Raw genomic sequence first — 22476 nt, forward strand, 5'->3', positions numbered from 1 at the left:
TCGGCAGGCATTTCCCGTGTATAACCTCGATCATTGCACGATCTTGTACTGAAATACGCTTCATTTGCCTTCTTTCTTCGGGCATATTCTGCTTTAAGAGGGGGTGCAACTATGCATATGATACCATTTTCTAAAACTCATCCGGCGTTTTATCTACAGGGTCGGTCTTAGTTGGTGCATCAGTTCGGTTGCAATATTGTCGCATGCTGGGTGCAGTTACTTTACGGAGTAATTGGGACAAATTGATAGATTGGGCTTTATTATTCAATGGAAATATGCATCCAATCCACTTTTACAGACTCCAGCACCTTGGTTTCAGACCATCCATGACCGGACATAATCAGTTAGTAATAATAAAATTAACCCCAGGTAACTCGCACCCAAGCTGGATCGAATGAATGCATCCGAACATGCCATAACGCCGTCTGCCCTAATACAGTGCATAAGTACCCTCGACCATGCCACAGCATGTTAAACCCAGGCAACCCGCAATTACTCCTTAACACTGTGCGCCCGCAAGTCATGCACCCACCAGAAAAACGAACTGGAGCTTAGCACAAGGCATGATCATGCTCCCATTTGGTCTGTAAAATGACAAAATCACCAAAAAAGGACAGGTCAAGAATATTGGAAACATTCCAACAGTTGCTTGTTTTGATATACCGCATTTTGTAAGATGCAGTGCTATCATCAACCCTGCCCTGAGTTCATGCTCTCTCAGTTAGGCCACTAGTTCGGCCTTGAGTCATATCCGTTTACTCGGACTGAAACGGAGAAAGGGATATCGACACAACGGAAAGGAGAAGCGCAAAAAAAGAGATTCTTGGTCAAGAGAAGTCAGCCAAGACCACCCCAAGCCCCGCGAATCCTACGCGCAAGCTGGATATCCTTCTGCATTATCGTAACTCGTTTCGCGTGGATGGCGCAAAGATTCGTGTCTTCGAACAGGTGAACCAAAAAGGCTTCAGCGGCTTCCTGGAGCGCCTGGATTGCATGCGACTGCCATCGCAGCTCGGAGCCAACGTCTGCGGGGAGGATGTCGAGAGCAACTTCGCGGACGAGACGCGCAAATGGCAGTTTTCGGAGAAGCAGATCGTAGGAGCGTTGGTATTTGCGGATTTCTTTAAGGGCAACGGTACCAGGTTTGTACCGGTGACGGCGGCCTTTGGGGGTTGGGTCGCCGGCTGTGTAGTGTTAGTTTGGGCTGGTTGAGTAGCAATTGGGTGTTTCTGTGACTTACGTTGGATGCTGGATTGATCGTCTGACGGTGCCGTTGGTGGTCGCTTACCTCCCTTAGATCCCGACACCGATGCTAATGCCTTTGACCCGGATGTTCTGAAGCTCTTAGTCACCTTTGGAGAGGCGCCTGAGGTTGCGGTTGAGGTTGTCTTTGCGGATGTCGCTTTTGAGCTTCCGGTACCTGCGGTAACTGCCGAGGATGGCTTTCGTCCTTTCGGGGGCATGTTGGTGAAGTATGTGTTGTCGCAAAGACGTGGTGAAGGTCGCTGGGCTCAGTAGTGGTTTTGAAAGATCGCGAGTTGAGCCTTAGATTATTTTTCCAAGTGAAGTAGGAAAAGTGAGCTAGGTATGCTGTGAAGGCGGCTGAAGACTATTTCGTCCGATCTGGGTAATCTTGCTGCACTGTGGGCGGTCGCAGGATCGCAAGATACGTAGATGCAGGTTCATAACCAGGACCAGGACCAGAATTACACGCGATTGAGCCTCAGGAGAAGCGACAGACAGTTCACAAATAGAGGTGGCTGGGCCCTGTGAATAGCTTCTCGTAGAGTTGACGTACTCGGCTTAGCGTTTCAACCTACTTTCATTAGTCCGACGCGAGCTCGCGTAGCGCGTCTTTATCGTTCATGGAAGGCAAATTGTACTATAAAGCACTTCAGACGTATCTGGAGCCAATAACAGCTCGCATAGCTCAGTTGGTAGAGCGCGTGACTAGTATAATGTGAATTTCAGAAATCTGAAATGAGTCGTTGGAATCACGAGGTCAGCGGTTCAAGTCCGCTTGTGAGCATTACTTTTTCTTGATGAAACAATTTCTTGTGCATAAATTAAGTGCATAATAATGAGATTCTATACAGTCGAGACTCTTACCTTCGTAACTCCATTGATACCTCGGTAAGTCTCACATTCAGTGTCTTGGCAAAAATGGAATATATCAAGCTTCTGTGGTTCCGCCACCGTTAAACTTTCTTCAAGTATATTCCGGAATTCACTTTCCAGGTATCACCTCTCCCCCAATGCTGGGCTTGCACAATAGCTGATTGGTTGTTTTTTTGGCAGATTAGCCGGCTTGTTTCTTCCCGATGTTACAAGTGTGAAGCCTTGCCATGGCTGATACACAGGCTTCCACTCTTTATAGCTCATTGCCTGTATCAACCCTCGTAGGGCTGGTGATTGCAATGGGACTTCTCTCCTGGGCTCGGCCCAGTGGGCGAGTATCCTTTTTTAGCTCCAAAGAGAACAATCTTTTTCTCAATAGGAGAAATGGGAAAGCCGGTCCCAAGCAGACCACGCTAAAAGAACTCTGCCGCACTGCTACACCAGCAAGATGTGATCTCAACCCTCTCTTGTTCAACGGCCACTTGCAGACCTGCTGGACTACAATGAAATTTGACGACGTTCCTGTTTACTACAAGCGCTGGATGTTCGAGGCCGACAGCGAGGCGTATAAGGGGCATTTCGCCGTTGACTTTGTCGTTGAGCCTTACGAAGCGCCCAAAACCGCTGAAGCAACTGATGCGGAGAGAAAGTATACCCTGCCATCAGGGCTCCCAGAACGGACGGCAATGTTCTCCGAGGATGAATTCGCGGCTCTACCTTCAGATGACTCAAAGCCTATGCTCGTGGTTCTACATGGTTTAAGCGGTGGTTCCCATGAGCTTTACTTACGCCATGTAGTCCACCCGCTGATTGCGGATCGAGGCTGGGAGGCTTGCGTTATCAACTCTAGAGGTTGTGCCCAGACAAAGATATCTACGGGGATTCTCTACAACGCTCGCGCTACTTGGGATGTTCGGCAAGTCGTGAAGTGGTTAAGAGCAGCTTTCCCTAACCGACCTCTCTTCGGAATTGGCTTCTCTCTCGGTGCAAACATTCTTACGAACGTAAGTCTTTTGCTTTCACAATTGGAAAATAGGCTAATATATTCAGTATTTGGGTGAGGAAGGAGACGCCTGCCAGCTGAAAGCAGCTGTTCTCTGCGCAAATCCCTGGAATCTTGAAGTCAGCTCGGTGGCCATGCAAAGTAACTTTATGGGCCTCAAAGTGTATAGCAAGGTGATGGGCACCAACATGAAGAAGCTCTTCGAACAGTACGTCGCTTGTTGATGGATTTCCAAACCCTCTGGACCCACTGACATAGTATAGGCATGCCGACGAAGTCGCGAAAAACCCTAGGGCAGATACAGAAGCAATCAGGAGTACCACATACCTGCACGAATTCGACAGGTATGGACCGGCTTGCCTGTCTCTTGCTCTTTTCATGCTAACGTTCGATTCAGGGCCCTACAATGCGCCGTATGGGGATATCCTACGGAAGGCGCATACTACCGTGACGCATCTTCTATCGACTCTTTACTCTCTATCCGAATTCCTTTCTTTGTGGTGCAGGCCGAGGATGATCCAGTAAGATCGAAGACGATGCCAGAATCCCATATACTGACGGGATACAGATCGTTACTGTAAAGGCGGTTCCTTTCCAGGAGATCGCTCAAACACCTTATGGCGTCATGATGACCACCTCATGGGGTGGACACCTTGGTTGGTTTGAGTTTGGCGGCGGTAGATGGTTTGTGAAACCGGTGAGTGTTATCGTTCTGTTACAGCGCTGTATGCTAATTTGGCAGGTGACCAAATTCCTGAACATGATGGCTCATGAGATTGATCTCGATATTCCTCCTGTGGTCGAGAAGCCGGAAGCCGTGCCTGGACGTACTTCTAGCCTTCAGAAAGACGCTGCTGTCGAGCCCAAGCCGGCAGCTTTCAGCCCTATGCGGCGTAAGCTCAGCCTGCCAATTATTAACTAAAAAACCTGGTATCTCGAATAGAACTCTGTAAATAGGCTCGAGTATGATTTGCTGGTTGTCGATGACGATATTCATCAGTGCTATTCATGTCATGCTCAAAGGATATAGATAGATAGACCCATAGAAACGCCGGAACCCTCTAGATACAGACTCGATCTTGCTATAAATAGGATTACTTTTGTAAGAAGCCAGTCAAGCAAATGCAACGCTCTTCTTCTTGCTGCCTGACTTTGGCTTTGGGCTCTCCGTCTCAGCTTTATTTGACTTTGCGCTCGAAGCACCACCTTTGTGTTTGCGGCTTTGACGAATTGATTCTTTGGCGTTCTCCTGTACAGTGACACATTAGCAAACATCCACTATACCTCGACTGAGCGTCCACCCATACCAACTTGTTCTTCTTCTCCGACTGCCTCGCCTCTGCCTCTTTCCTTTTCGCTTCGCGAATCTCCTCTAGTTGCCGAGCCTTCATAATTTTAGACTCAATCTGACCCTCCTTCTCCGCATTGACCATGGCAAAAATCGTCATCATCGCCTCCTGTAGGAATGGTTAACTTCCGACCCAGGGCTCGCGGCCTGGAGATAACACACCGGATCATCACAGAACGTCTTTCCTTTCTTCTTCCCCTTGGGATTGACTACACCGACAGGCGTAATCATGTTCAGCTTCGGAAGATCTAGCTCTGCTTCTGAGTACTCTCTCTTCTTCGTCTTCTTGAGTTGGCTCTGCTCGGTGCGCGCCTTGGATTTCACCTCCTTTGGCGGCGGTCGCTTGACATTCTTCTTGCTGACTTTTGAGCCAAGGACTTTATTGTTCTTTGATTCGCCTTTGGCCGAGGTCTTGCCCTTTGCGCCTTTTGTTGTTGGCGTCATCTTGAGAAGATTTCAACGGCGTCGTGGAATAATATGAACCCACAGGGCAAATCTCTTGAGCGCAAATTTATGAAGCCTAAGGATTGTATATCGGAAGAGTAGTACACAGATAAATCGTCAATAATGAAGAAAACTTGGATAGAATTAACCATCGCAACCCCATCCGCAGAAGAAATTTTTCGAAAGGGTAGGCGGTGAGTACGGTCTCCGACTTCTCTCCACATCCGCTAACTACGCCAGGCTCAACGGCAAACCTCGCCCTCTCCAGCATCCTAACCTCCGTTCACGACTCTCATCCCTTCGCAGTGTGCCATTGGCGTATCCAGGAGAAGATTTTTGCTCATCATGACTATCAATCCGACCTACCTCGCGCAGCGCACCCGCTCCTGTACGTTACCATCCGAACCCGAAGCAGTCCGACATCTCTTTTGAAATTGGCGCGATGTCAATGGCTGGAACCCTTGAGGGCTGACTCGTCTGCGTATATAGCTGCCAACTGGAGTGATGCAAAGAAACGTGTTCTAAGGTCCTACAGGGACTGGCTCCGAGCTGTTAGTATCCTATTTCCGGTTCGTTGCGGACGCTGCGGATAATTGGTTGTGGTTGTAGTTTAATACGGCGTCATGGCAAGGCGTCGGTATCTATGCTATCAATCCTCGTCCACAACCAGCCGCACAGTCGTGCAAGCTCCAGGTTTCGGTCTCAGTGACATGTGCCGATAGCTAACAACACCTTCGGCTGCTAATTAGTCCCCCGAGATTCAAACGATGTACTCTCTGAACCTACCCGTCTCCGCCATTCGCACAAAGGTCCGCCAGGAATTCGAGAAGCACCGCTATGTCAGCCAGCTGCAGGTCGTTGACGTGTTGTTGTACCAAAGCCACGCTGAGTTCCAGGTGAGTCATCACACGTCCTGTAAACATTCTTATATATGCCCTTTTATTCTTCACTTAGAGCTATGCACTCCATGTCTGCTCTACATCATCCATTTACGATGAAAAGCTAACATATTTCGCCAGGAAACCCTCAACTACTGGAAACAGCTCTCCCACGTGATGAAGTACTTCCGGCCTGAGGAAGACCCAGGTGCCCGACTACCTCCCAACTTTATCTCGGGCTTCTTGGAGGGCCGCAATTGATTGCTTTTCTCTCATAAACCATCTTTTCCATTGTGTTCTCCCTTAAACTTAGCATTGAAACTTCGATTGGGCTCTCAACTCGTGTCGCCACGGCTACGCCGCTAGAGGGTGTTATGTATATATTAAGGTTGTCGGAATAAGTAACGTCTTTGTATTAAACAACATTATAGGACTTGTAATGGCAGCGATAGACGTGCACGGTACTCTAACCTGCCCAGGTCGGTACGTATTCATTGCAGTTCAGACTGCCCTTTGGCAAAGTAATCGATGGCTTGAAAACAATTAGTTACCGGCCCTAATTTACCCCACAGATATCGACAAAGTAGCATGATAAGCCATATCACGCAGTGTGAGTCTTTAAATTTACCAATATACACAATCAAGGCTCGCAACTTATGAGGACGGCAACCTCAATCAGCCGACTTTTCTACAACAAACGCCTATGCCAATCAAAAAACAGAAACAGAGTGGACAACTAAAATCATGACTCCATCCTATTCGCCTGCTCCACATTGAATTCATCACGCGCAGCTGTGAATTTATCCGTCACAACATCACACAGATCCATCAGGGTGTCAAGGCCCTTTTCTAGGGCTTCAACTGCGGTTGTTGAGTCTGTCTCTTGAGTTAGTCTTTGTCATCACTTCCGACACGGTAATTTCCGGGGGGCAAACCGTAAGTCTGAATTCGAATGTTCATCTTTGACTCCGAAGGATGCGGAATCGTGTATCCGCAGAATTCGACCTCGGGGCTGTTGTAAACACCCATTAGCACCATACTTTCCCATTCTGCAAAACTTTCCAGCATCCGAGAAGCTCCTTTATGAAAACCAAAGTAGAAGCAGGGGCGCAGGGCGAGCAGGGACATACTTCTTCATAATCGCAAAACGCAGCGCATTCCCTAACGTATGTCCTTCACCCTCAAACTGAAACGACGCTGCTGTGTCTGTGGCTCCGGGTAACTAATTTGTCCGCATTAGAATGGTCTCGATACGGCACCATCGTTCATTCCAGAGCTGATAGGGCAAAACAGTGGAAGAGAGAATATCTGGAGTACATACAACGATGATCCGCTTTTGCTCAAGCAATGTCTCGTCTATGTGGTCTTGATTCTGCGCTTGAGCATCCAACATTGACTGGTCATTGTCCTGAGAGTGTACGGAGGCAGGCATCTTCAATTATTTATTCGCTGCGCTATACTCCGACTGACGGTCGTGGTCTTGCGCGGATTGTATAAAGGTGATCGGCGGGTGGTTAGTCGGTACGAGATATTTTTTCGTGATGCAGCGTCAATATTCGTTTGCTTTCAACAACGATCGCCTGCGACGAGTATTGAATGCGCCAGGAAGCCGACGGTGAAATCAGTCAGAAGTGAACTGAGCTCGCCATCATGGGCCGAGAGAAAAAAGTCGGCGCTGCTTATCGATAGGTGCCGACCGCCTTGAGCAATTGTTGCCTTAGAATTTAGGCTTTAATAATGAGTTAGTCAACTATGATGGCTCTCGAATGAAGCCATCACGGGCTCTTCTGATTTTTTTACGGTTTGCTCTATGTGATTCGGCAGCCCAATCTATTCCAACTATGGGATGATAGAGCTCCATCATCCGGAGTCGTTGCGCATGCGGAAAGCTCCCAGTATTAAAGTCAAGCGGCAGCTTTGATGATCAAGTGAATACTCAGATGCTGTATCATACTCTGGGCATCTTGTCCCTTCCCGGGGGGTGTCAGATTGGGGACGGATACTTGCCATCTTTTCGGCGACTTGAAATACCGGTTGCATTATCACATCACAATTCCCGCATCCCGCAGATGATTGCAGGCCGCAGGTACAAAGCCGGGAAGGCACCATTATATATTTCAGGAAATCGAAATCACACCGTGGGCGTAACTACCCACAAAGAGATGCCGAAAGCAAAGTCCAATCAGCAGCCACCGTGTGGCTGGTCGGCATTGGCGCTGCAGCCCCAACAAGGATGATGGCTCAATCCCTGTATGACGTGAGCCTTGCCATCTATTGTAGATGAAGCGCTGAAGCAGTCTAGAAGCTCCAACTTTGGCTGGTCTGAATGATTATCCGTACTCATTCCGTGTGTGATTTGGTACTTGATGAGCCAGATACTGCGGCGCACAGAGTGTTGCCTTACTAGCTGGTTGGCGTGGGTTCAAACTGACCACGGTCTGTCTGATGCATACTCATGGTTCAGTCGGCATGGGTAATTCAATAAATGGATAGCCTAAAGCGTATGCTGCAACATATAGAGATGGTGGGTGTCTTCAGGCAGACACCAGAGAAGCAGTAAACCATACATACCAAGCCAGGCTCAGCCCAGCAGAGGGGTTGGAGTTTGAACTGGGTTCGGCCGGGCTCTGCCGAGTCCGCTCGTGTCTGAGTAGTAGAAGAGTTACACCTGCAGAGTGATCTTCGCCTGGAGAAGCTTCTCGTGCAGCGGGATGAGGTTTAGCGAAGGCTTTCCAGCTTGGAGTTTGGACCCTTGGGATCAACACTTTAGTTGCGAAGATCAGACCTGGCAATGCACAGTTGGCTCGTGACCACAGAGCCCAGCACGGTCCTCATGGCTCTAGCCTGGCAGCCTCAGATTCCCTCAGATTCCGACCGAGGGAGTCTGAAGGGGTATTGTCGCCTTTGTTCAAGGGTTGGCTGGCTGGTTCTCACTTTATCTAATTATAATATTGTTCCCGCGTTATTCCTGCGGGTACAATAATTTGAGAGCCAAGATGGCAGAGAGATGGCAATGGAATGTGAAAGTGAGAGGTCGATTCAGATAAATGGGAAGGAAAAAGAAAATAAGAAAATAAGAAACCACTGCGAGGCCATCGCAACTTCCTCTTCCGGTCTTTCTGACCTCGGATGAGGGGAAGGGATCGTGGTTCATAAATGTGTGACGAGATGGTCGAAGCCGAGACTGTTGGCCGTCTGTGGTTCGCTTGGGCCGGCGCCCAAGGTGGACCTGCCACAACATCTGACCTTCCGTTTTATAGATTCAAAATCTCACCATGAAAATACTAGATCTGACCGAGCTGAAAGAGATTTCATCAAACAAAGAGTACCCAGCTGAACCCCTGGAGCAAGAAGTTGAGTATGGAGAAAACTTGTGGAGGGCCCAGAGCGAGGCTCCATACGGTATACCTAATAAAGCGTGCCCCAAGCGTCGGCGCGCCAGGATCTTCATAGGCTGGATCGATCTGGATGGGACCTGCACCCCTGCTTTACGAACACTACAGCAGAGAACTGCAGTGAGCTGTCTTGGAGGTGCCTAGGAAGAGTTGAAACCTTGATACGCAGGATCTGAGGTAGGCCGGGACTGAGAGTCCATAGCGACTCCAACCCTGCAACTGGATGAAGACACCGGGCAGAAATCTATCCAGTATCATAATATTCAGTCACGCCCGGGCGTAGTCTGCACCTAGTGTAGTCAGTGTAGTCGGGAGGATTGTCACAAAAGTGTCACATCATCTATCGCGAAACAAACCATGTCTCAGACGGTGCCAATCACAGCCGCCGCCGCTCCACCGTCAGGAACTGGAATCTGGGAATCAGAATGCATGCGACAAGAGAACTGGTGGCTCTGTTTCAGCCCAATTTCATTTTATAATAACCTTTAGATGGATCTTAATTTCATCTTCTAATCACTACTGCTGTGATACTCTGCGCCCTCCCTAATCCCCGGTCATCGACTCTCCTCTCCTCTCCTCGACCCTTCTTCCTCCTTCTCCTTTCCTCCTCGTCAAGCGACTCTCTGCTCCCCGCGAGCCGTTGTTCTGCCGTTTCGTCTTCTTGCTATTTTCTATTATCATTCTTATTGTTCCGACAGCCTTTCTTTCTCTTCTCTCGTTTCTTTTTTTTCCCCCTCTAGCTCCTTTCGGCCGGTTGCGTTCGTTCTGGGCCGGGCTATTTAGCATTCTTATTTCCTGACCTCTCATTGTCATCACATTGCCGCCGGCCAACTTGGGATAACCGTCCTCCCCCTCTTCACAGCAGGCATCGACCCATTCCCAAGGTTCCTTGTCCGCCTTTCGACCCAACCATTCGACAAGCCTCCGCCGGGCACTTCCCATTCCGTGCTGGCTCTCTCGCCCTGCCACGCTTGTTCCATTCTCGCCGTCTTTGTTCTGGACTGTCGTTATCGGCTACTCGACCTTCCCTTCGTTAGCTTTCAGTTCCTTTTGCCTCCGCCGCCCGCAGAGACAGACGTTCGTTAGCCGCTTCCATCACTGATCGTTTCAGACCGCGCGCTTTCTGCCCTCAGCCTCGTCGCTTCGCATCTTCTGCCGCAGGCGAAGCTCTTACGCTCGCCCGCTCTAGACCGTGACATCGCTGTTAGTCGCAGGTGGACTCTCTGGTATATTACACACAAAGAGGGTTTATGATACCAAAGGGATTATTGCGGCCATCGTCGACCGGATACCCGAATCGTTCTGTTGATAGCATCTGTCAAGGCTCCATTGTTGCTTCCCGACTTGCCCGTTTGTGTTGTGATCCCGTATAATGTCTACCGCTGTTGCGCAAGCTCCGGCCGCGCCGCTACCATCTCCCCGCATGAATAGAGACTCCAGTCCCCGTCGGCTGGCACCAGCAAACTCCGGTCAACCCAGCTCTACACCACCACGCGCGGCTCTCGGTTCTCGAGATGGATCCTCTAATAAGAGTTCGCCCGCTGGGAAGAAAGTTACCTCCCCAGCGTAAGTCTATCACAAAAATACTGATAGCAATGAGAATAGGATCTGACATTCTAGTAGTTCACAGAGTGGAAAACCTCCAAAAGTGGTAGTGAAGAAGGAGCCGCCCTCGTCGCCGGGAATGCAGACCAGTACCCGTCCTCGACCCCGAAAACTAGATCTTTCTACTAGCCTTCCAAGCTCAGAAAGGCTATCAGCCCGCCCCGCAGGTGGTCCCATGACAGCTCGTGATGTTAGTATGCAGGATGTGGGACTAGCTTGCCTGTCCCCCGGCTTTCAGACCCACGATCCAGTCATGCGAGAGCAGCTACAAAGGAGTTTGTCCGTTCGAGACCAACAACGACATATAATCGAAGCCAGACTCCAGAAGTCGGCTAAGGATGATGGTCCGGAGGGCGTGAAACCGTCTGAATCCAACACATTCAGTCTGCCAAAGGCTACTTCTTCGAAGAGGCGGCCTCCTCCTGGGCTGTCAATTGTACCCCCGACGGCTGCACAGTTCGCCAACGAGCGTGTAATCCAGTCCGCGCCGCTTAACCAAACATTTACGGGTCGACACCAACCGCAGCCGTTGACACGCCACGTCGTCAATCAGAGCCCGACGCTGGGTTCCACTTCACATATCCACCATGTGCCCGCGACGCAGACCAGCAACCGCCTTCCGCCTCTCTCAGATGTTTTTGGATCCGATGCCTTGGCGGCCTCTCGAGACCGTGACGCAAACCGCACTCCCTATCAGCAGAACAACTTACCTCCCATGCCGTCGCCCAGAATACCAGGAAGTGCACAGCAGACTAATAGACCCCGCGAGTATCGCTCTGCCGAGGAGGCGGTTCAAGATATGTCAGGTGGACGTGAAGACCTACTGCCGCGTATCGTGCATTACGGTGGACACCAACCTCCCACACCACCGTCTCCGCGCGCCACGAACGGTCCGAAGTCTGCCGTGCCTCATCTTGAGACAGCACCAATGGCTAGTGCACAGGCTACACACCACCCACCGCCGCACGCGGTTGAAGGAACCGCTCGCCGTCGCACCAGAAGTGAATATGAAAGGGATAACGGTAGCCCTCCGTTAGGACATGGGCCTGACTCTCATTACAGACCTAATCCGGCATTGGGACATGGATCAAGTGCTGCATACGGGCCATTCGGCGCTGGAAGAGACTCGCCAGACACCCAGCGGAGAAAGAAGGAGGAGTTTTTGGGCTTATGCGCGCGTGCCTGGGATCTATTCCACTCCTGAGTCTCCGCTAGCTAATTCACAGGCGGTACTAATTACAATAAGTCCGCAATGCCCAGCCTTAAATTGCGCAGCGGTCTTCTTAATATGGCTCTCTGATTGCAGCTGGTATAAATGTTCTCGGCCGCGCATATGACGATCTGAAATGGCTAAATGAACAGCATGAACTGAACCAAGGAGAGGTTCAGATTGGATTTTGTTTTCGTCTATTCTCTGTTATTTTGGGCCCTTTCTTGGTCGTCTATTACCATCTAGTGCAAAAGACATGCGCTGCTTCTTTCAACCTGGTTCCATTCTACGGGTCAGGAGGCGTTGTGCGGAGTTTTTTTTTTCTTTTTTCTTCCCTTCAATCCTGACTGCGTGTTATCAGGAATCTTGTCCATACCTATTCTCAACCTATACATCTCCTGGTGATTATTGTATGGCTTGATGCCCTGTTGCGATACCACTTGTTTGTTTGATATCATTCCCCTTTCTCTGCTGGTCTTCAAAGCTATGGTATTTGCTATATGCTTTAATTGGCATAATATCTATACGTGACAAGGATGCGGATGATTTTGGGTAATGTCAACTGATATGCGTGGCTTTTTGAGTTCATGTTCTTGTCTCTACATCCTTAAAGCCTATATCCTAATAAGCATGTACACCTGAAGTATAGCTCATTGTCTCAAGAGCCTCAACCGCTCAAGCCATACGTCGCCTTTTGCTGGGCGCGGCATCAGAATCTCCACCCAGCCCTCTTCGCTCCATGGGCATCTCCTTTCTCTCCTTAGCAGCAGCCTTCTTCCTTCTCCGTTCCAGAGCCTTTGCCCGATCCTTCGACTTCATCCCTTCGTACTTCTTCAGCAATGCCTGCTTCTTAATATCTGACTTCTTCAAGAAGTAAGGCGTAGCCTTCTTCCCCTCTCGGATAAGCTGCTTTTCCCGCTTTTTGTGCTCCGACAAAATCTCTTTCTCCCGCTTGTGATTCTCAATCGCACGCAGTCTGTCCGTCATGGATCGGATCTCTCGCTGTAATGCCTCGCGCCTTCTCACATCCTTCGTCTTCGCAAGTTGCTCCTTCAACGCCCTGAGTTCCGCAGCGCGGTAATCGTCCAGAAACGCATAGGCGTCGCTTGGTGCGGAGGATCCACTGCCGCCTCGACCTCCCACAATCGTCGGGTCGAACCTCGGATCACGAGACTTAGGTACACTAGGCGGTTCAATGATGGTCCGTTTCCGGGAAACAGCATATTTTGAAGATTGCACTGTTGGTGCATGTTTCGAGGTGCGCGATAGCGGCTTATCTACCCTGGTTTTCGCGCTGCTATCTTTCGACGCTAATGATGCTTTGCGCTTTTGCTCGCGTGCCTCTTGGATCCTAGCTCGGATGTCGTCCAACGGAGAAGCTGTGGTTCCTTCATTATCGTTGAGGTTTTTGGTGCGTCGTTTGGTTTGGGGAGCAAAGGAGGCTTGGGCTTTGGCGAGAGCGCCGAATGAGATGTTGTTTAGGGAGGATTTCACGTCGCCGTCGTCATCTTCATCTTCGGAAATGGAGTCGCTTGCTTCTGAGTCTTGGGATTCGGAGTCAAACTAGAAAGAGTCAATGTCATCTTGTAAGCCGACGGGCTTGTCGAACTGTACATACATCATTATCACTCCCATTCAAGGAGTCACCCCCGCTTTCTGAGCCAGATTCATCAGAGCTTCCCTCGTCGCTGGGTGGCTCCGATCCCGACGCCGATTCGTCGGAATGAACATCTTCATCCTCATCCGGGGCAGCCCGCACGCGGCGGTTGAGCAAGTCTGAAATCGCCATCTCACTGTCTGTCTATCAGAGCTCGTCCGAGACTATATAAAACCAAAGGCAAGCACAGCACTGCTGGCGGAGAACTGATCGGCTTGTTGAAATTGTTGACGGCGGTGAAGTCGCACCGAAAATTGGAATAATTTTCTGCCGGTGTATTAAGGCGGTAAGTGCCTTGGCAACGTTTCTTAGATTTTGCTGGACGCAGCGAAGCGCTTAGACTATCGCCCCTTCTTCTGTTCCGGTCCATTGTTTTGTTGCGTATTTGCTTGTCTGTCTGACTGTCGTTCTGCGATTCATTGAGTTCATTTTCTGCTAACTCCGGCGTCATTCATTTTCTTGTTTCTTCAGCCTCTCGTTCTTTCCGGCCTTGTCTTCGCTTCAATGTCCCGATGTGGGGCGTACGTGTTGTACAATAAGGTGCCTATACAAGATCGTGCTCTCGCGAAACAGGTGACAGCTAACGTCCCTACAGCTTGCTTCGCGAACTCTTTCCGGCCACCGAATTTTGCTGAAGTATCGCTCACATACGTTGCCCATTGAGAGAGTTGCCGTGGCCCACGCTAGTACCGACAGATACCCACTGCTTCCACCTGCAATGAAGTCGCAACCTTCGTCCAACGCTTCGTCTAGTGTCAATCACCAAACGGGAAGTAATAGGCCATCGGGTGGTTCAGCGGCTAGCTCCAGGCCAGGTTGGAGACCCTACCATGGTCGCTGGGCTGCGAAGGTGGCATATCGGGATCGCAATGAGACACCCCGCGAGGGGGCGATTACGCCCTATAACCAGGCATCGCGGCGAGGTCATTCATGGCAGGATCAAATTACATCAGGAAAGACCTTGAAGGGTTCAGCGGATGTTGGTGATGGTCAATGGTGTCGGCCACATTTTCCGCGGAGCGATGCACCATCCTCAAAGCCGCTTCGGCCGCAGGGTGACAATAGCCCGACTACTTCTCCGGCGAACAATGGTCTGGCCAATTTTCCATTGATGAACCCGTTCGCCGTGTTTGACGGATTTCCTATGCCAGCAAATCCCTCAACATTTCAGTTACCAGCTTTCCCGCCCAACCTGCCAGAACAATCGCGATCACAGTTTCCTCCACCAATTGATGCTTCCTTACCGAACCCTCCGTTTTTCCCGTTGCTCGGTAGAGGGAATGCATTTATGACTATGCCGCCGATTTTACCACCCCTTATGAATTTTGACATGATGAATCAAGCAATGATGAACCCTATGGTAAACACTCCTGAACCGATGAAAATGACTACTTCAGCTGGCTTCACAGCTTTCAACTCTCCACGGACGAACAAAAAAAGATCAAAAGGAAGCCAGGTCGACGACGCTCAGCGTCGGGCTTCTAGAGCGCCTCGACCTCCTTCAGCAACGAAAAAGTACCTAGACCAAGCATCTTTACCACCCAGGGAGTCATCATCTCCACAACCTTTGCTCGTAATCCTTGACCTCAACGGTACTCTGATTTATCGAAAGACCAGGAAATTCCCGCCATCGTTTTCAAGAAGAGTCGGTCTGGACGATTTCTTGAAAGTGCTCGTGGAGAAGTACAAGGTCATGATTTGGTCTAGCTCACAGCCACCAACAGTAGCCGCAGTCTGCGAACAGCTGTTCTCAGAATCCAACAGGAAAAAGCTCGTCGCCGAATGGGGTCGTGATAAACTAGGCCTTTCAAAGTCGGAATACAACACTAAAGTTCAAGTCTACAAGACTTTAGAAACCGTTTGGTCCAGCAAACAAATTCAAGCATCACATCCGGGCCGAGTCAATAAGGGCAAGAAAAAAGGTCCTCGTTGGGACCAGAGCAACACCGTCCTCATTGACGACAGCAGACTCAAAGCTGTCAGCGAACCTTACAACCTCATCGAGATCCCAGAGTTTACCAATAACCCCAATGTGGATGAGTCCGCTATTTTCCCCAAAGTCCTCCAGCGCCTCGAAATCCTCGCCAAGTGTGACGACGTTAGCAAAATGCTGTGCCACTGGGCCACCACGAATCCAAAAACAAGCGTTCTTGATCTCGATCTCGGGCCCGGACATTTACTTCCTCCCAATCCCACCTCTGATGTCGTCTCAGGCATTAGGCTTGATGACAATACTCAAAATCACAACTCCGAATTCGACCCAGCCGAACAGCGTAGACTAAACCGCAAGGCACGCAAACTCGAGAAGAAGGCTGCTCGTAGAGCCGCAGCCAATTCTGCGACCAAAGCACTCGCATCCACATCCGCCGGCCCCTTGCCACAGGGTACTCGGCCAAACCTGAACCTGGAGTTGAATCAAACTACAGGCAAGTCGGAGGAGCAAATACAGGCAGTTGTCAGTGTGGGTTCAAATTCGAAAGACTCACAGCAGCTGCTGCAGAGATCACCATCTCCTGCATCATCTGTTCAATCGGGGAATACTCTTCTGGATCTATTGGAGGAGTCATTGACTTAAATCAATGATGAATCATTTAAGTATTGATATGACCGTTGCTTCACATACATGATACTATTTGCATGGCGAACAATCTGCCTTCGCGTTTATGATTTCGGACCTTTCTGCATTTGATTGTATCTGAGCAGTGCGATTTCAGTCCGTTAGGTTGAAAGTCCCAGCATAAGATGGTTGGGGTGAGTTGGATTTTCATATTCAGTCGATTCTTCGTTGAGTTGGGCGCGTCAATGTCTGAAGACGGTCAGTCGCGATGGCGACTGACTCTTGAGATACCCTTTTATTCGGTTGTTTCCTTTATACAGAGGATTGCCTTCAAAGCTCCGAATTTGTAGAGCATATACTTCAAACGTACAGACATCATAATCCCGCTCTGAAGTTCGCCTTGGTTTTTCTTTTTCGGTTCCGTTCATGCTGACAATGTAAATGTCACTTTTACGTCGGAAACATGAGAGAAGTGATAAGTGATATCAGACGCAGATAAATTCAACTGTGCTTTAAATTACAATGAACAAAGTCACATAGTTGGAAAGCGGGCGGCCCAGGGTTGGATAAGATAAGAGCTTTCATGGTTTTCCTCTGCTTCTAGCAAATGACCAATTATAGAACATTACATCGTGACTCGTAGACATTGCTTGAAACAACTGCTGAATCAATGAACTTATTTCAGACCGCATGGATAATAGAGAAAGATACTTTTAGAGTTTATGGACGCAGTCGAACGGAGGAAATGAAAGTGTCATAGTGTGTTTTGGATATCATCATCATGAGTCAGTTACTATGGCATCTAAGTCGTTTATTTGAAGACGTGGCCATCGACGTTGGGAAGCTCCTTGCCGTCGACGACAACAGGGGTGTCCCAGGCCCAGATGTCCTCGACATATTTGCGGTCAGCCTCGTTGGTGTGGTCGAGCTTGATGAACTCGTAGCTCTCGTAGTCAGGAGCGACATCGAAGGCGGGAAGAGCCTCTTGGCCACGGACCAAGAAGACACCTCGGTTGACACAAGCGTAGTTCTCTCCGTAGACACCCTGGCAACCAAAGAGGTACTTGCGGGAAGCCTCAAGACGAGCGTGGAAACCACCTACATAGTCATTTAGAAACCGTACCAAGACACGTTCAAAGCAGGATATTACTTACCAATCAGGTTGTTGGCCATGAAGGTGAGCTTGAGCTCGTTGTCATACTTGTAGTTCACCTTCCAGAGTGAGTACTCCTCGGGCTTGTAGTTCTGCCAGAACCAGGGCATAGCAACAGAACGGGTGTCCTCGTTGGAGTATGTGCGCTTCCAATCATCAAGGATGAGAGTGGGCTTGCCGAGAGCCTCAAGGGGGTGCTTAGGCTTAGGAGCAGGCTTGTCCTCCTCAGCGGCAGGAGCGGCGGCAGCAGGAGCAGCCTCCTTCTTGGGCTTCTCCTCCTTCTTGGGAGGAGTGTACTTGATGGCCTCGTCAATGAGGACAGGGTTCTCAACAACGGCCTTGAAGGCGGGCTGATCAATGATGGTCTGGTACCACCGGGTAACGGCGGGGTAGTCAGCGCGGACCTTCTTGTCAATGACGGTAGCGAAGGCACGGGTGAGGAGAGAAGCAGTGAAAAGATCGGCGAGGGTGATGCGCTCGCCAACGAGGTAGGTATTGGCAGTGAGATGAGTGTTTAGGACACCGAGTTTCTTCAGGGCAGCCTTGGAAGCGTCCTCAACGTTCTTCTTGTTGTAAGGGTCGAGGCCAAGGAGGGGGCGGAACCAAGAGCCGAAGCTAACAAGGAGCTCAGAGTTGGCGAAAGACAACCAGCGGAGGATGGAAGCATAGTCCTGCTTGGTCTTGCCGAGGAGGGTGGTCTTCTCGTTCTGGGAAGTCACTTGATATAATAATTAGCATCAAAATGTCAAACGACACAGACGGTAAAAATAAAGCTGAGTCACAAAGCTGCGCCTTGGCCAAATGCTTTTGCCTAAGGGCGGGGTAGCCGAAAAAAATCAGAGTTGTATGTTATCAACAGTATAGTTCTGACAGGGATAACTAATAATGAATTGCTCATCATGCAAACGAAATTGGAACGTTGAAAAGGTCTTATTTGATACCAAGTTGATATACGTACCGTAGACAGCGATGGCGATAACCTCAGAGAGAGTGAAGCCGTTAGCGCCCTCGAAAGCGGGGATCTTGCCCAGAGGCTGAATCTTGGTGTAGGCATCAGACTTGTTGAAGTCGGCAGCAGGGTTGGCCTGGGTCTCAACAAGCTCGAGCTCAAGATCGTTGTGCTTAGCAGCAACGAGGACCGCGATAGTGCGGGTGTTGTCCTGTTTCTGCGGTCAGCTCCTATTGAAATAGGTGGGGAGATAGCATTGTATCTGCGATTTAAACAGATACAAAGCAAAAAGGAATCTGACATACAGGACGACCATAAAGCTTGCCAAAAGCCATTGTGATTTATTGAGGGGGGGTGGGAAGATGGAGGAGAAAGAGAAAGAAAAGAGGGGAGGACCGTCTCTAAACTTTGCAGCGGATGAAATAATTTTGTGCGAATCAGACGTAGTTTCGGCGTCGGAGGAACGTTTGCTCGGATCACGTGAACAGGTATCGAAAAACCTCAGGGTTGCCAAAGATGGCAGGCATTCGACAGCGAAGTCCAGCCAATTCAACTTTTCCTGTCGACCTCCGTCCCCTCCGGCTCTCAATTGAGATATCGGCAGCCGGTCTAATAATGGGCTTGCAAAATACCCATTGCGTGGCTCACGCCATGCATTCTGTACGTTCAGCAACCTACCTTCGAGCGGCTCTCGTCCAACGCTCGGCTTCTCCCCTATACCTCGCCGCCGGAGCTGTCCTGCCAACGCATACGCATCGACATCAAGTTACCCGAGGCTACGCAACTGAAGTTACTGAAGCTCATCCCGCTGCCCCGGAGATTGACTTTAACAAGGTGCTCGAGAGACGGTCCGCCCGTGTTGTTCCTGCATCACCCTCTTATTTCACTGGCAGTCCAAGGTTCTTTGATCACCTTTTGAGGCTCGAGAATATCCTGGCAAGGTATGCAGCACTGCCGATGGTGGCTCCAAACGAGGCACCCAGGATGGCTTGGCTGAAGCTGCCGGCATTCCGAGAATTTGTTGGCGAACGGGTCCCGACGAAGAAGTACAAGGGCTTGATCAAGGTGCTGCAGCGCCTTAACCGCATCAATCCCGATATTCTCCCAGATGAGGTTCGGCGCGCACTGAAAGATTTCCTCCGACCTGGAAATCCATACGGCACTCAGTCGATAACAACTACGGTGGATGAACTGGGTCGTGCCCGTGGAAAAGGAAAGCGAAAGGAATCTTCTGCGGTCGTGTCTCTAGTGGAAGGGGATGGAGAGGTCCGAGTCAACGGAAAGACTTTGGTCGAGGCGTTTCCTCGAGTGCATGACCGAGAAAGCGCCACATGGGCTCTGAGGTGTTCAAATAGACTAGACAAGTACAATGTATGGGCTACTGTTAAGGGTGGAGGCACAACCGGACAGGCAGAGGCCATCGCCTTGGCGCTCGGACGCGCATTGATGACACACGAGCCCGCACTGAAGCCAATTTTGCGAAGAGGTACGCATTCCTTGTCTATTCAGCAGGTGATATTAATCTATCTCGATGGACAAGTGCTAACATTTCAATCTTCTACCAGCTGGCGTTATCACGGTGGATGCGCGTCGCGTGGAGAGAAAGAAACCTGGCCACGTCAAGGCGCGCAAGTCTCCCACTTGGGTCAAGCGTTGAATTACCTTTACGAGCAGTTTTATGCTTATGTCACTTTATTTATCCCTTTATCGTTCGCATACTGTATTATTCGACTTTCGGCGAAGGCATATAACTTGTTATTTTCTCACAACTTGGCGTCATGGTGTCGTTTCCAGGTACGACGACACTGCATGTTCGCGGCGACCCGCATGTAACTATTGGCGTTTCTCTCGTCTGACCAAACCAACCGAAGATATTGTAGAATCTGTACGACCAGCACTTGCCGTGGTCAGTCGGCACGCACGTCTGCTATTCAGCCTATTAAGAACGCGGACTTTGAGTAGACGAATCGAAGGACGAGATTAACGGGGCATAGCATAACCAGACGGAGCGGTGACTAGGATGGATCAATCTCCAAAGTACAAAGTACTCTGAAAAGTTGGAAAAGTCCGAAGTACCGAAGTCCAAACTATGCACAATGTGGCGCAGGATCGCCAGCTGCATTGGCTTTAGTGGCTCAGCGTCGGCGAATTGGAAAAGGAAATTGAAATCTTCGAGTTCGCAGGTGTTCATCACGGAAGAGGAGAAAATCAGTGAAAGAGGGAACCTTGTGGGAGTATGCAAGCGCGGACACATGCATTATTGCGGAGTTCTCGTCACTGACCACCAGCTCGTACCGGTCTACCGGCATAGTCCAGGGCCGGCCTTAGATAGCCTCATTCTTGGACAATACATAGGCAGGTACGCATTTGTCTTGCGGAGATCTGGGCCCCTGAGTTTCGGCAATAACGCTTGGTTGTCAATGCTCAATGCTCATTGCCAAACAAGGTCAATGGACGTAAGGAGCAAACCCCAGTTCCTGTCCTTCCTACCTACCCAATCAAAAACCCAGCCTTTCTGTCCGATGTACTGACGACATGGATGGCCGCCGGAAGTGTGAATCGATTGGGTAGAAGGGCTTGTGAGCTTCAAGGCATCTCTTCTAGTTACGAGACTGGCGCTGCTTAAGCCAATTGATAGAGGCAAAGGAAAAGGCAGCAGAGAAGTGCTGCGAAGAGGTACTCTCAGATAGGGCTGCGATACATGAAGACATTTCCTGGAAGATGAACAGTCTGTCAGAGGAATGGAAATGAAGGAGCGTCAGGTGATTTCGGCAGACAGAGGCAGAATGAGTACGCGCATACGGAGTAACAGACAGAACAACGCTTGTACTTTCCTTGTTCACCCTGTATACATATCCCAACCAAGAAATGTCAACCTTCATCTACAAGACAGTCAATCTCGACGAGACTGGACGGCTTACGAGTGATACTCCGAATTTGAGGTCAATAGCTTCTACCACTTTTAATACCACGTACACAACGCAAATCTGGCTTCGCCCCGAAATCGAATCGAAAGAAATGCTCGGTTTATAGAGACGAGGCTCTCGCCATTAATGCTCTCTCGAGGATATTAGTGTGAGCAGTCACCCGATAATGACGAGATAAGTACCCAGAAATGTTAATTTCAAGTATCTGGCCATTCTTATCTCGCTGGGCCATAGCGCGGGTCTGTGTCTTCTTCAGCTTGGAGTGATCGACAGCTACCCCCAGCATGTGTAGCCCAGCTTTGGGCTAGTCGTCGATCCAGCGCCAAATGAGCACGCACACGGAACCGGGGATGTCGCTACTTTGATATTAATACGTAAGGAGATTAGTCCATGGGAAACTTGGTATGGGCGACGGCTCACTGCTGAGGACCTTCGCCTACGGTCTCCCAGGAGTCCTGAGCTCAGAACTCTCGGGCCTCGAGAAAATCGAGTAAGGCGCTACTGGTCGAGTCAGGGCGGACAAAGGAATTATGACAAGCTTCTATTGGCTGTAGCTGCATGCGTCGAGCTCATGCAGCACCGTGACATACGCAGCCGGAATCTCTCGAGAAAACTCCTTTTACTCCAGGATTCCTTGCCTATTCACGTACTTGAGGAAGCAAGTCATTACGCATTCGCGAATTGACCATGCTAGTATCAGCCCAGGGTTTAATCCTTTGGGATTTTCGCAGCAGCTGTCACTGTCAGCGGTTCCTCCCGTGCAGCCCCAAGGCGATCCTACGTCCCCGTCGGGCCGTCGTTGCAATGAGGATCTGAGGTCGCGAGGACAAAAAGTCATGTCGCGATTCTAAATACATCTTACGCCGTACGGCTTCCAATTTTGCTTCTGTTGAAGCCCCTCCAATTGATTACTCGGTTGTTGCCCAATGCTGGCTTCCCTCCTCAGCCCCTCAAGGCCAGATAGACAGGTCAGATTCCGGTAATCTGGGTCAACCACTGTCGAGTAAGCTGGCTTCTTGGTGAGAAATGGGGCTGCGAAAGGAAGCGGAGATTTGGAATGGCTCCAAGCCCCAACCTCACTAGAGGGGGACTGATCACCATTAGTGTGAAAATGATGGTTCCGGGGCACTGGTCACTGGTACCTTATCGGAGATCCATCCTTCTAGGTTGGGAGTAGTGCATCCTTAGTACTGCTGCTCCTGCTGCTCAGCACTGTGACGATATTGGGTGAG

The 22476-nt window shown here is 49.9% G+C and overlaps 11 protein-coding genes and 1 non-coding gene across 12 annotated transcripts; 7 read left to right on the forward strand and 5 right to left on the reverse strand.

Annotated features, from left to right (window-relative positions):
- Nucleotides 1-680: 680 nt before the first annotated feature.
- Nucleotides 681-1872, reverse strand: BDW70DRAFT_74717 (histone H3 family protein). Its single transcript, XM_073744746.1, has 2 exons — nucleotides 1241-1872; nucleotides 681-1184 (listed from the first exon to the last, which is right to left on the reverse strand). The coding sequence occupies exons 1-2, from the start codon at nucleotides 1461-1463 to the stop codon at nucleotides 838-840; spliced, it is 570 nt and encodes a 189-aa protein (XP_073594734.1). The 5' UTR covers nucleotides 1464-1872; the 3' UTR covers nucleotides 681-837.
- Nucleotides 1873-1919: 47 nt separating this feature from the next.
- On the forward strand, nucleotides 1920-2029 carry BDW70DRAFT_t126. The gene has a single exon. It is a non-coding gene; the product is annotated as a tRNA-Thr (tRNA).
- A 388-nt stretch (nucleotides 2030-2417) lies between these two features.
- On the forward strand, nucleotides 2418-4043 carry BDW70DRAFT_151274 (putative hydrolase, alpha/beta fold family; the record flags this gene model as incomplete). Its single annotated transcript, XM_073739272.1, has 6 exons — nucleotides 2418-3122; nucleotides 3169-3329; nucleotides 3385-3465; nucleotides 3519-3642; nucleotides 3690-3818; nucleotides 3864-4043. 6 exons carry the CDS (start codon nucleotides 2418-2420, stop codon nucleotides 4041-4043), a joined length of 1380 nt encoding a protein of 459 aa, XP_073594735.1.
- Nucleotides 3882-4989, reverse strand: loc1. Its single transcript, XM_073737309.1, has 3 exons — nucleotides 4632-4989; nucleotides 4429-4578; nucleotides 3882-4370 (listed from the first exon to the last, which is right to left on the reverse strand). Exons 1-3 carry the CDS (start codon nucleotides 4911-4913, stop codon nucleotides 4236-4238), a joined length of 567 nt encoding a protein of 188 aa, XP_073594736.1. The 5' UTR covers nucleotides 4914-4989; the 3' UTR covers nucleotides 3882-4235.
- Nucleotides 4990-5167: 178 nt separating this feature from the next.
- On the forward strand, nucleotides 5168-6249 carry BDW70DRAFT_138889 (putative NADH-ubiquinone oxidoreductase B14 subunit). Its single transcript, XM_073737310.1, has 4 exons — nucleotides 5168-5301; nucleotides 5403-5464; nucleotides 5663-5809; nucleotides 5933-6249. The coding sequence occupies exons 1-4, from the start codon at nucleotides 5259-5261 to the stop codon at nucleotides 6050-6052; spliced, it is 372 nt and encodes a 123-aa protein (XP_073594737.1). The 5' UTR covers nucleotides 5168-5258; the 3' UTR covers nucleotides 6053-6249.
- Nucleotides 6250-6368: 119 nt separating this feature from the next.
- On the reverse strand, nucleotides 6369-7223 carry BDW70DRAFT_169121 (DNA-directed RNA polymerase core subunit RPC19; the record flags this gene model as incomplete). Its single annotated transcript, XM_073742612.1, has 4 exons — nucleotides 6369-6673; nucleotides 6727-6803; nucleotides 6922-7013; nucleotides 7113-7223. The coding sequence occupies 4 exons, from the start codon at nucleotides 7221-7223 to the stop codon at nucleotides 6534-6536; spliced, it is 420 nt and encodes a 139-aa protein (XP_073594738.1). The 3' UTR covers nucleotides 6369-6533.
- A 3120-nt stretch (nucleotides 7224-10343) lies between these two features.
- BDW70DRAFT_74754 (uncharacterized protein) lies at nucleotides 10344-12126 on the forward strand. The gene is made up of 2 exons (XM_073744747.1): nucleotides 10344-10752; nucleotides 10810-12126. The coding sequence occupies exons 1-2, from the start codon at nucleotides 10559-10561 to the stop codon at nucleotides 11993-11995; spliced, it is 1380 nt and encodes a 459-aa protein (XP_073594739.1). The 5' UTR covers nucleotides 10344-10558; the 3' UTR covers nucleotides 11996-12126.
- A 441-nt stretch (nucleotides 12127-12567) lies between these two features.
- Nucleotides 12568-13857, reverse strand: rrp36 (putative pre-rRNA processing protein). The gene is made up of 2 exons (XM_073744748.1): nucleotides 13620-13857; nucleotides 12568-13564 (listed from the first exon to the last, which is right to left on the reverse strand). Exons 1-2 carry the CDS (start codon nucleotides 13788-13790, stop codon nucleotides 12677-12679), a joined length of 1059 nt encoding a protein of 352 aa, XP_073594740.1. The 5' UTR covers nucleotides 13791-13857; the 3' UTR covers nucleotides 12568-12676.
- A 171-nt stretch (nucleotides 13858-14028) lies between these two features.
- BDW70DRAFT_138894 (NIF domain protein) lies at nucleotides 14029-16704 on the forward strand. Its single transcript, XM_073737311.1, has 2 exons — nucleotides 14029-14198; nucleotides 14254-16704. Exons 1-2 carry the CDS (start codon nucleotides 14163-14165, stop codon nucleotides 16231-16233), a joined length of 2016 nt encoding a protein of 671 aa, XP_073594741.1. The 5' UTR covers nucleotides 14029-14162; the 3' UTR covers nucleotides 16234-16704.
- BDW70DRAFT_138895 (putative translation elongation factor eEF-1 subunit gamma) lies at nucleotides 16696-18711 on the reverse strand. Its single transcript, XM_073737312.1, has 4 exons — nucleotides 18623-18711; nucleotides 18327-18528; nucleotides 17370-18086; nucleotides 16696-17313 (listed from the first exon to the last, which is right to left on the reverse strand). Exons 1-4 carry the CDS (start codon nucleotides 18650-18652, stop codon nucleotides 17027-17029), a joined length of 1236 nt encoding a protein of 411 aa, XP_073594742.1. The 5' UTR covers nucleotides 18653-18711; the 3' UTR covers nucleotides 16696-17026.
- A 221-nt stretch (nucleotides 18712-18932) lies between these two features.
- Nucleotides 18933-19974, forward strand: BDW70DRAFT_151281 (mitochondrial 37S ribosomal protein uS9m; the record flags this gene model as incomplete). The annotated part of the gene is made up of 2 exons (XM_073739273.1): nucleotides 18933-19803; nucleotides 19883-19974. 2 exons carry the CDS (start codon nucleotides 18933-18935, stop codon nucleotides 19972-19974), a joined length of 963 nt encoding a protein of 320 aa, XP_073594743.1.
- A 220-nt stretch (nucleotides 19975-20194) lies between these two features.
- On the forward strand, nucleotides 20195-21020 carry BDW70DRAFT_74800 (uncharacterized protein). Its single transcript, XM_073744749.1, has one exon. It carries the CDS (start codon nucleotides 20414-20416, stop codon nucleotides 20846-20848), a length of 435 nt encoding a protein of 144 aa, XP_073594744.1. The 5' UTR covers nucleotides 20195-20413; the 3' UTR covers nucleotides 20849-21020.
- The last annotated feature ends 1456 nt before the right edge of the window (nucleotides 21021-22476 follow it).

Source organism: Aspergillus foveolatus, assembly GCF_047715535.1.
Source record: "Aspergillus foveolatus strain CBS 279.81 unplaced genomic scaffold BDW70scaffold_34, whole genome shotgun sequence".
NCBI classification, from domain to species: domain Eukaryota; kingdom Fungi; phylum Ascomycota; class Eurotiomycetes; order Eurotiales; family Aspergillaceae; genus Aspergillus; species Aspergillus foveolatus.

Coding starts and splice junctions, on each gene's coding strand:
- BDW70DRAFT_138895 (XM_073737312.1), bottom strand. CDS start 18,652: ATGGCTTTTGGCAAGCTTTATGGTCGTCCT. Junction 18,529..18,622: donor GCAAGCTTTATGGTCGTCCT/GTATGTCAGATT, acceptor CCGCAGAAACAG/GACAACACCCGCACTATCGC. Junction 17,314..17,369: donor CATGGCCAACAACCTGATTG/GTAAGTAATATC, acceptor ATGACTATGTAG/GTGGTTTCCACGCTCGTCTT.
- BDW70DRAFT_74717 (XM_073744746.1), bottom strand. CDS start 1,463: ATGCCCCCGAAAGGACGAAAGCCATCCTCGGCAGTTACCGCAGGTACC. Junction 1,185..1,240: donor CGATCAATCCAGCATCCAAC/GTAAGTCACAGA, acceptor AACACTACACAG/CCGGCGACCCAACCCCCAAA.
- loc1 (XM_073737309.1), bottom strand. CDS start 4,913: ATGACGCCAACAACAAAAGGCGCAAAGGGCAAGACCTCGGCCAAAGGC. Junction 4,579..4,631: donor AGACGTTCTGTGATGATCCG/GTGTGTTATCTC, acceptor CCATTCCTACAG/GAGGCGATGATGACGATTTT. Junction 4,371..4,428: donor CGGAGAAGAAGAACAAGTTG/GTATGGGTGGAC, acceptor GTCACTGTACAG/GAGAACGCCAAAGAATCAAT.
- BDW70DRAFT_74754 (XM_073744747.1), top strand. CDS start 10,559: ATGTCTACCGCTGTTGCGCAAGCTCCGGCCGCGCCGCTACCATCTCCC. Junction 10,753..10,809: donor AAGAAAGTTACCTCCCCAGC/GTAAGTCTATCA, acceptor ACATTCTAGTAG/TTCACAGAGTGGAAAACCTC.
- BDW70DRAFT_74800 (XM_073744749.1), top strand. CDS start 20,414: ATGTGGCGCAGGATCGCCAGCTGCATTGGCTTTAGTGGCTCAGCGTCG.
- rrp36 (XM_073744748.1), bottom strand. CDS start 13,790: ATGGCGATTTCAGACTTGCTCAACCGCCGCGTGCGGGCTGCCCCGGAT. Junction 13,565..13,619: donor TGAATGGGAGTGATAATGAT/GTATGTACAGTT, acceptor GACTCTTTCTAG/TTTGACTCCGAATCCCAAGA.
- BDW70DRAFT_138889 (XM_073737310.1), top strand. CDS start 5,259: ATGACTATCAATCCGACCTACCTCGCGCAGCGCACCCGCTCCT. Junction 5,302..5,402: donor CGCGCAGCGCACCCGCTCCT/GTACGTTACCAT, acceptor CTGCGTATATAG/CTGCCAACTGGAGTGATGCA. Junction 5,810..5,932: donor AAAGCCACGCTGAGTTCCAG/GTGAGTCATCAC, acceptor ATATTTCGCCAG/GAAACCCTCAACTACTGGAA.
- BDW70DRAFT_138894 (XM_073737311.1), top strand. CDS start 14,163: ATGTCCCGATGTGGGGCGTACGTGTTGTACAATAAG. Junction 14,199..14,253: donor CGTACGTGTTGTACAATAAG/GTGCCTATACAA, acceptor ACGTCCCTACAG/CTTGCTTCGCGAACTCTTTC.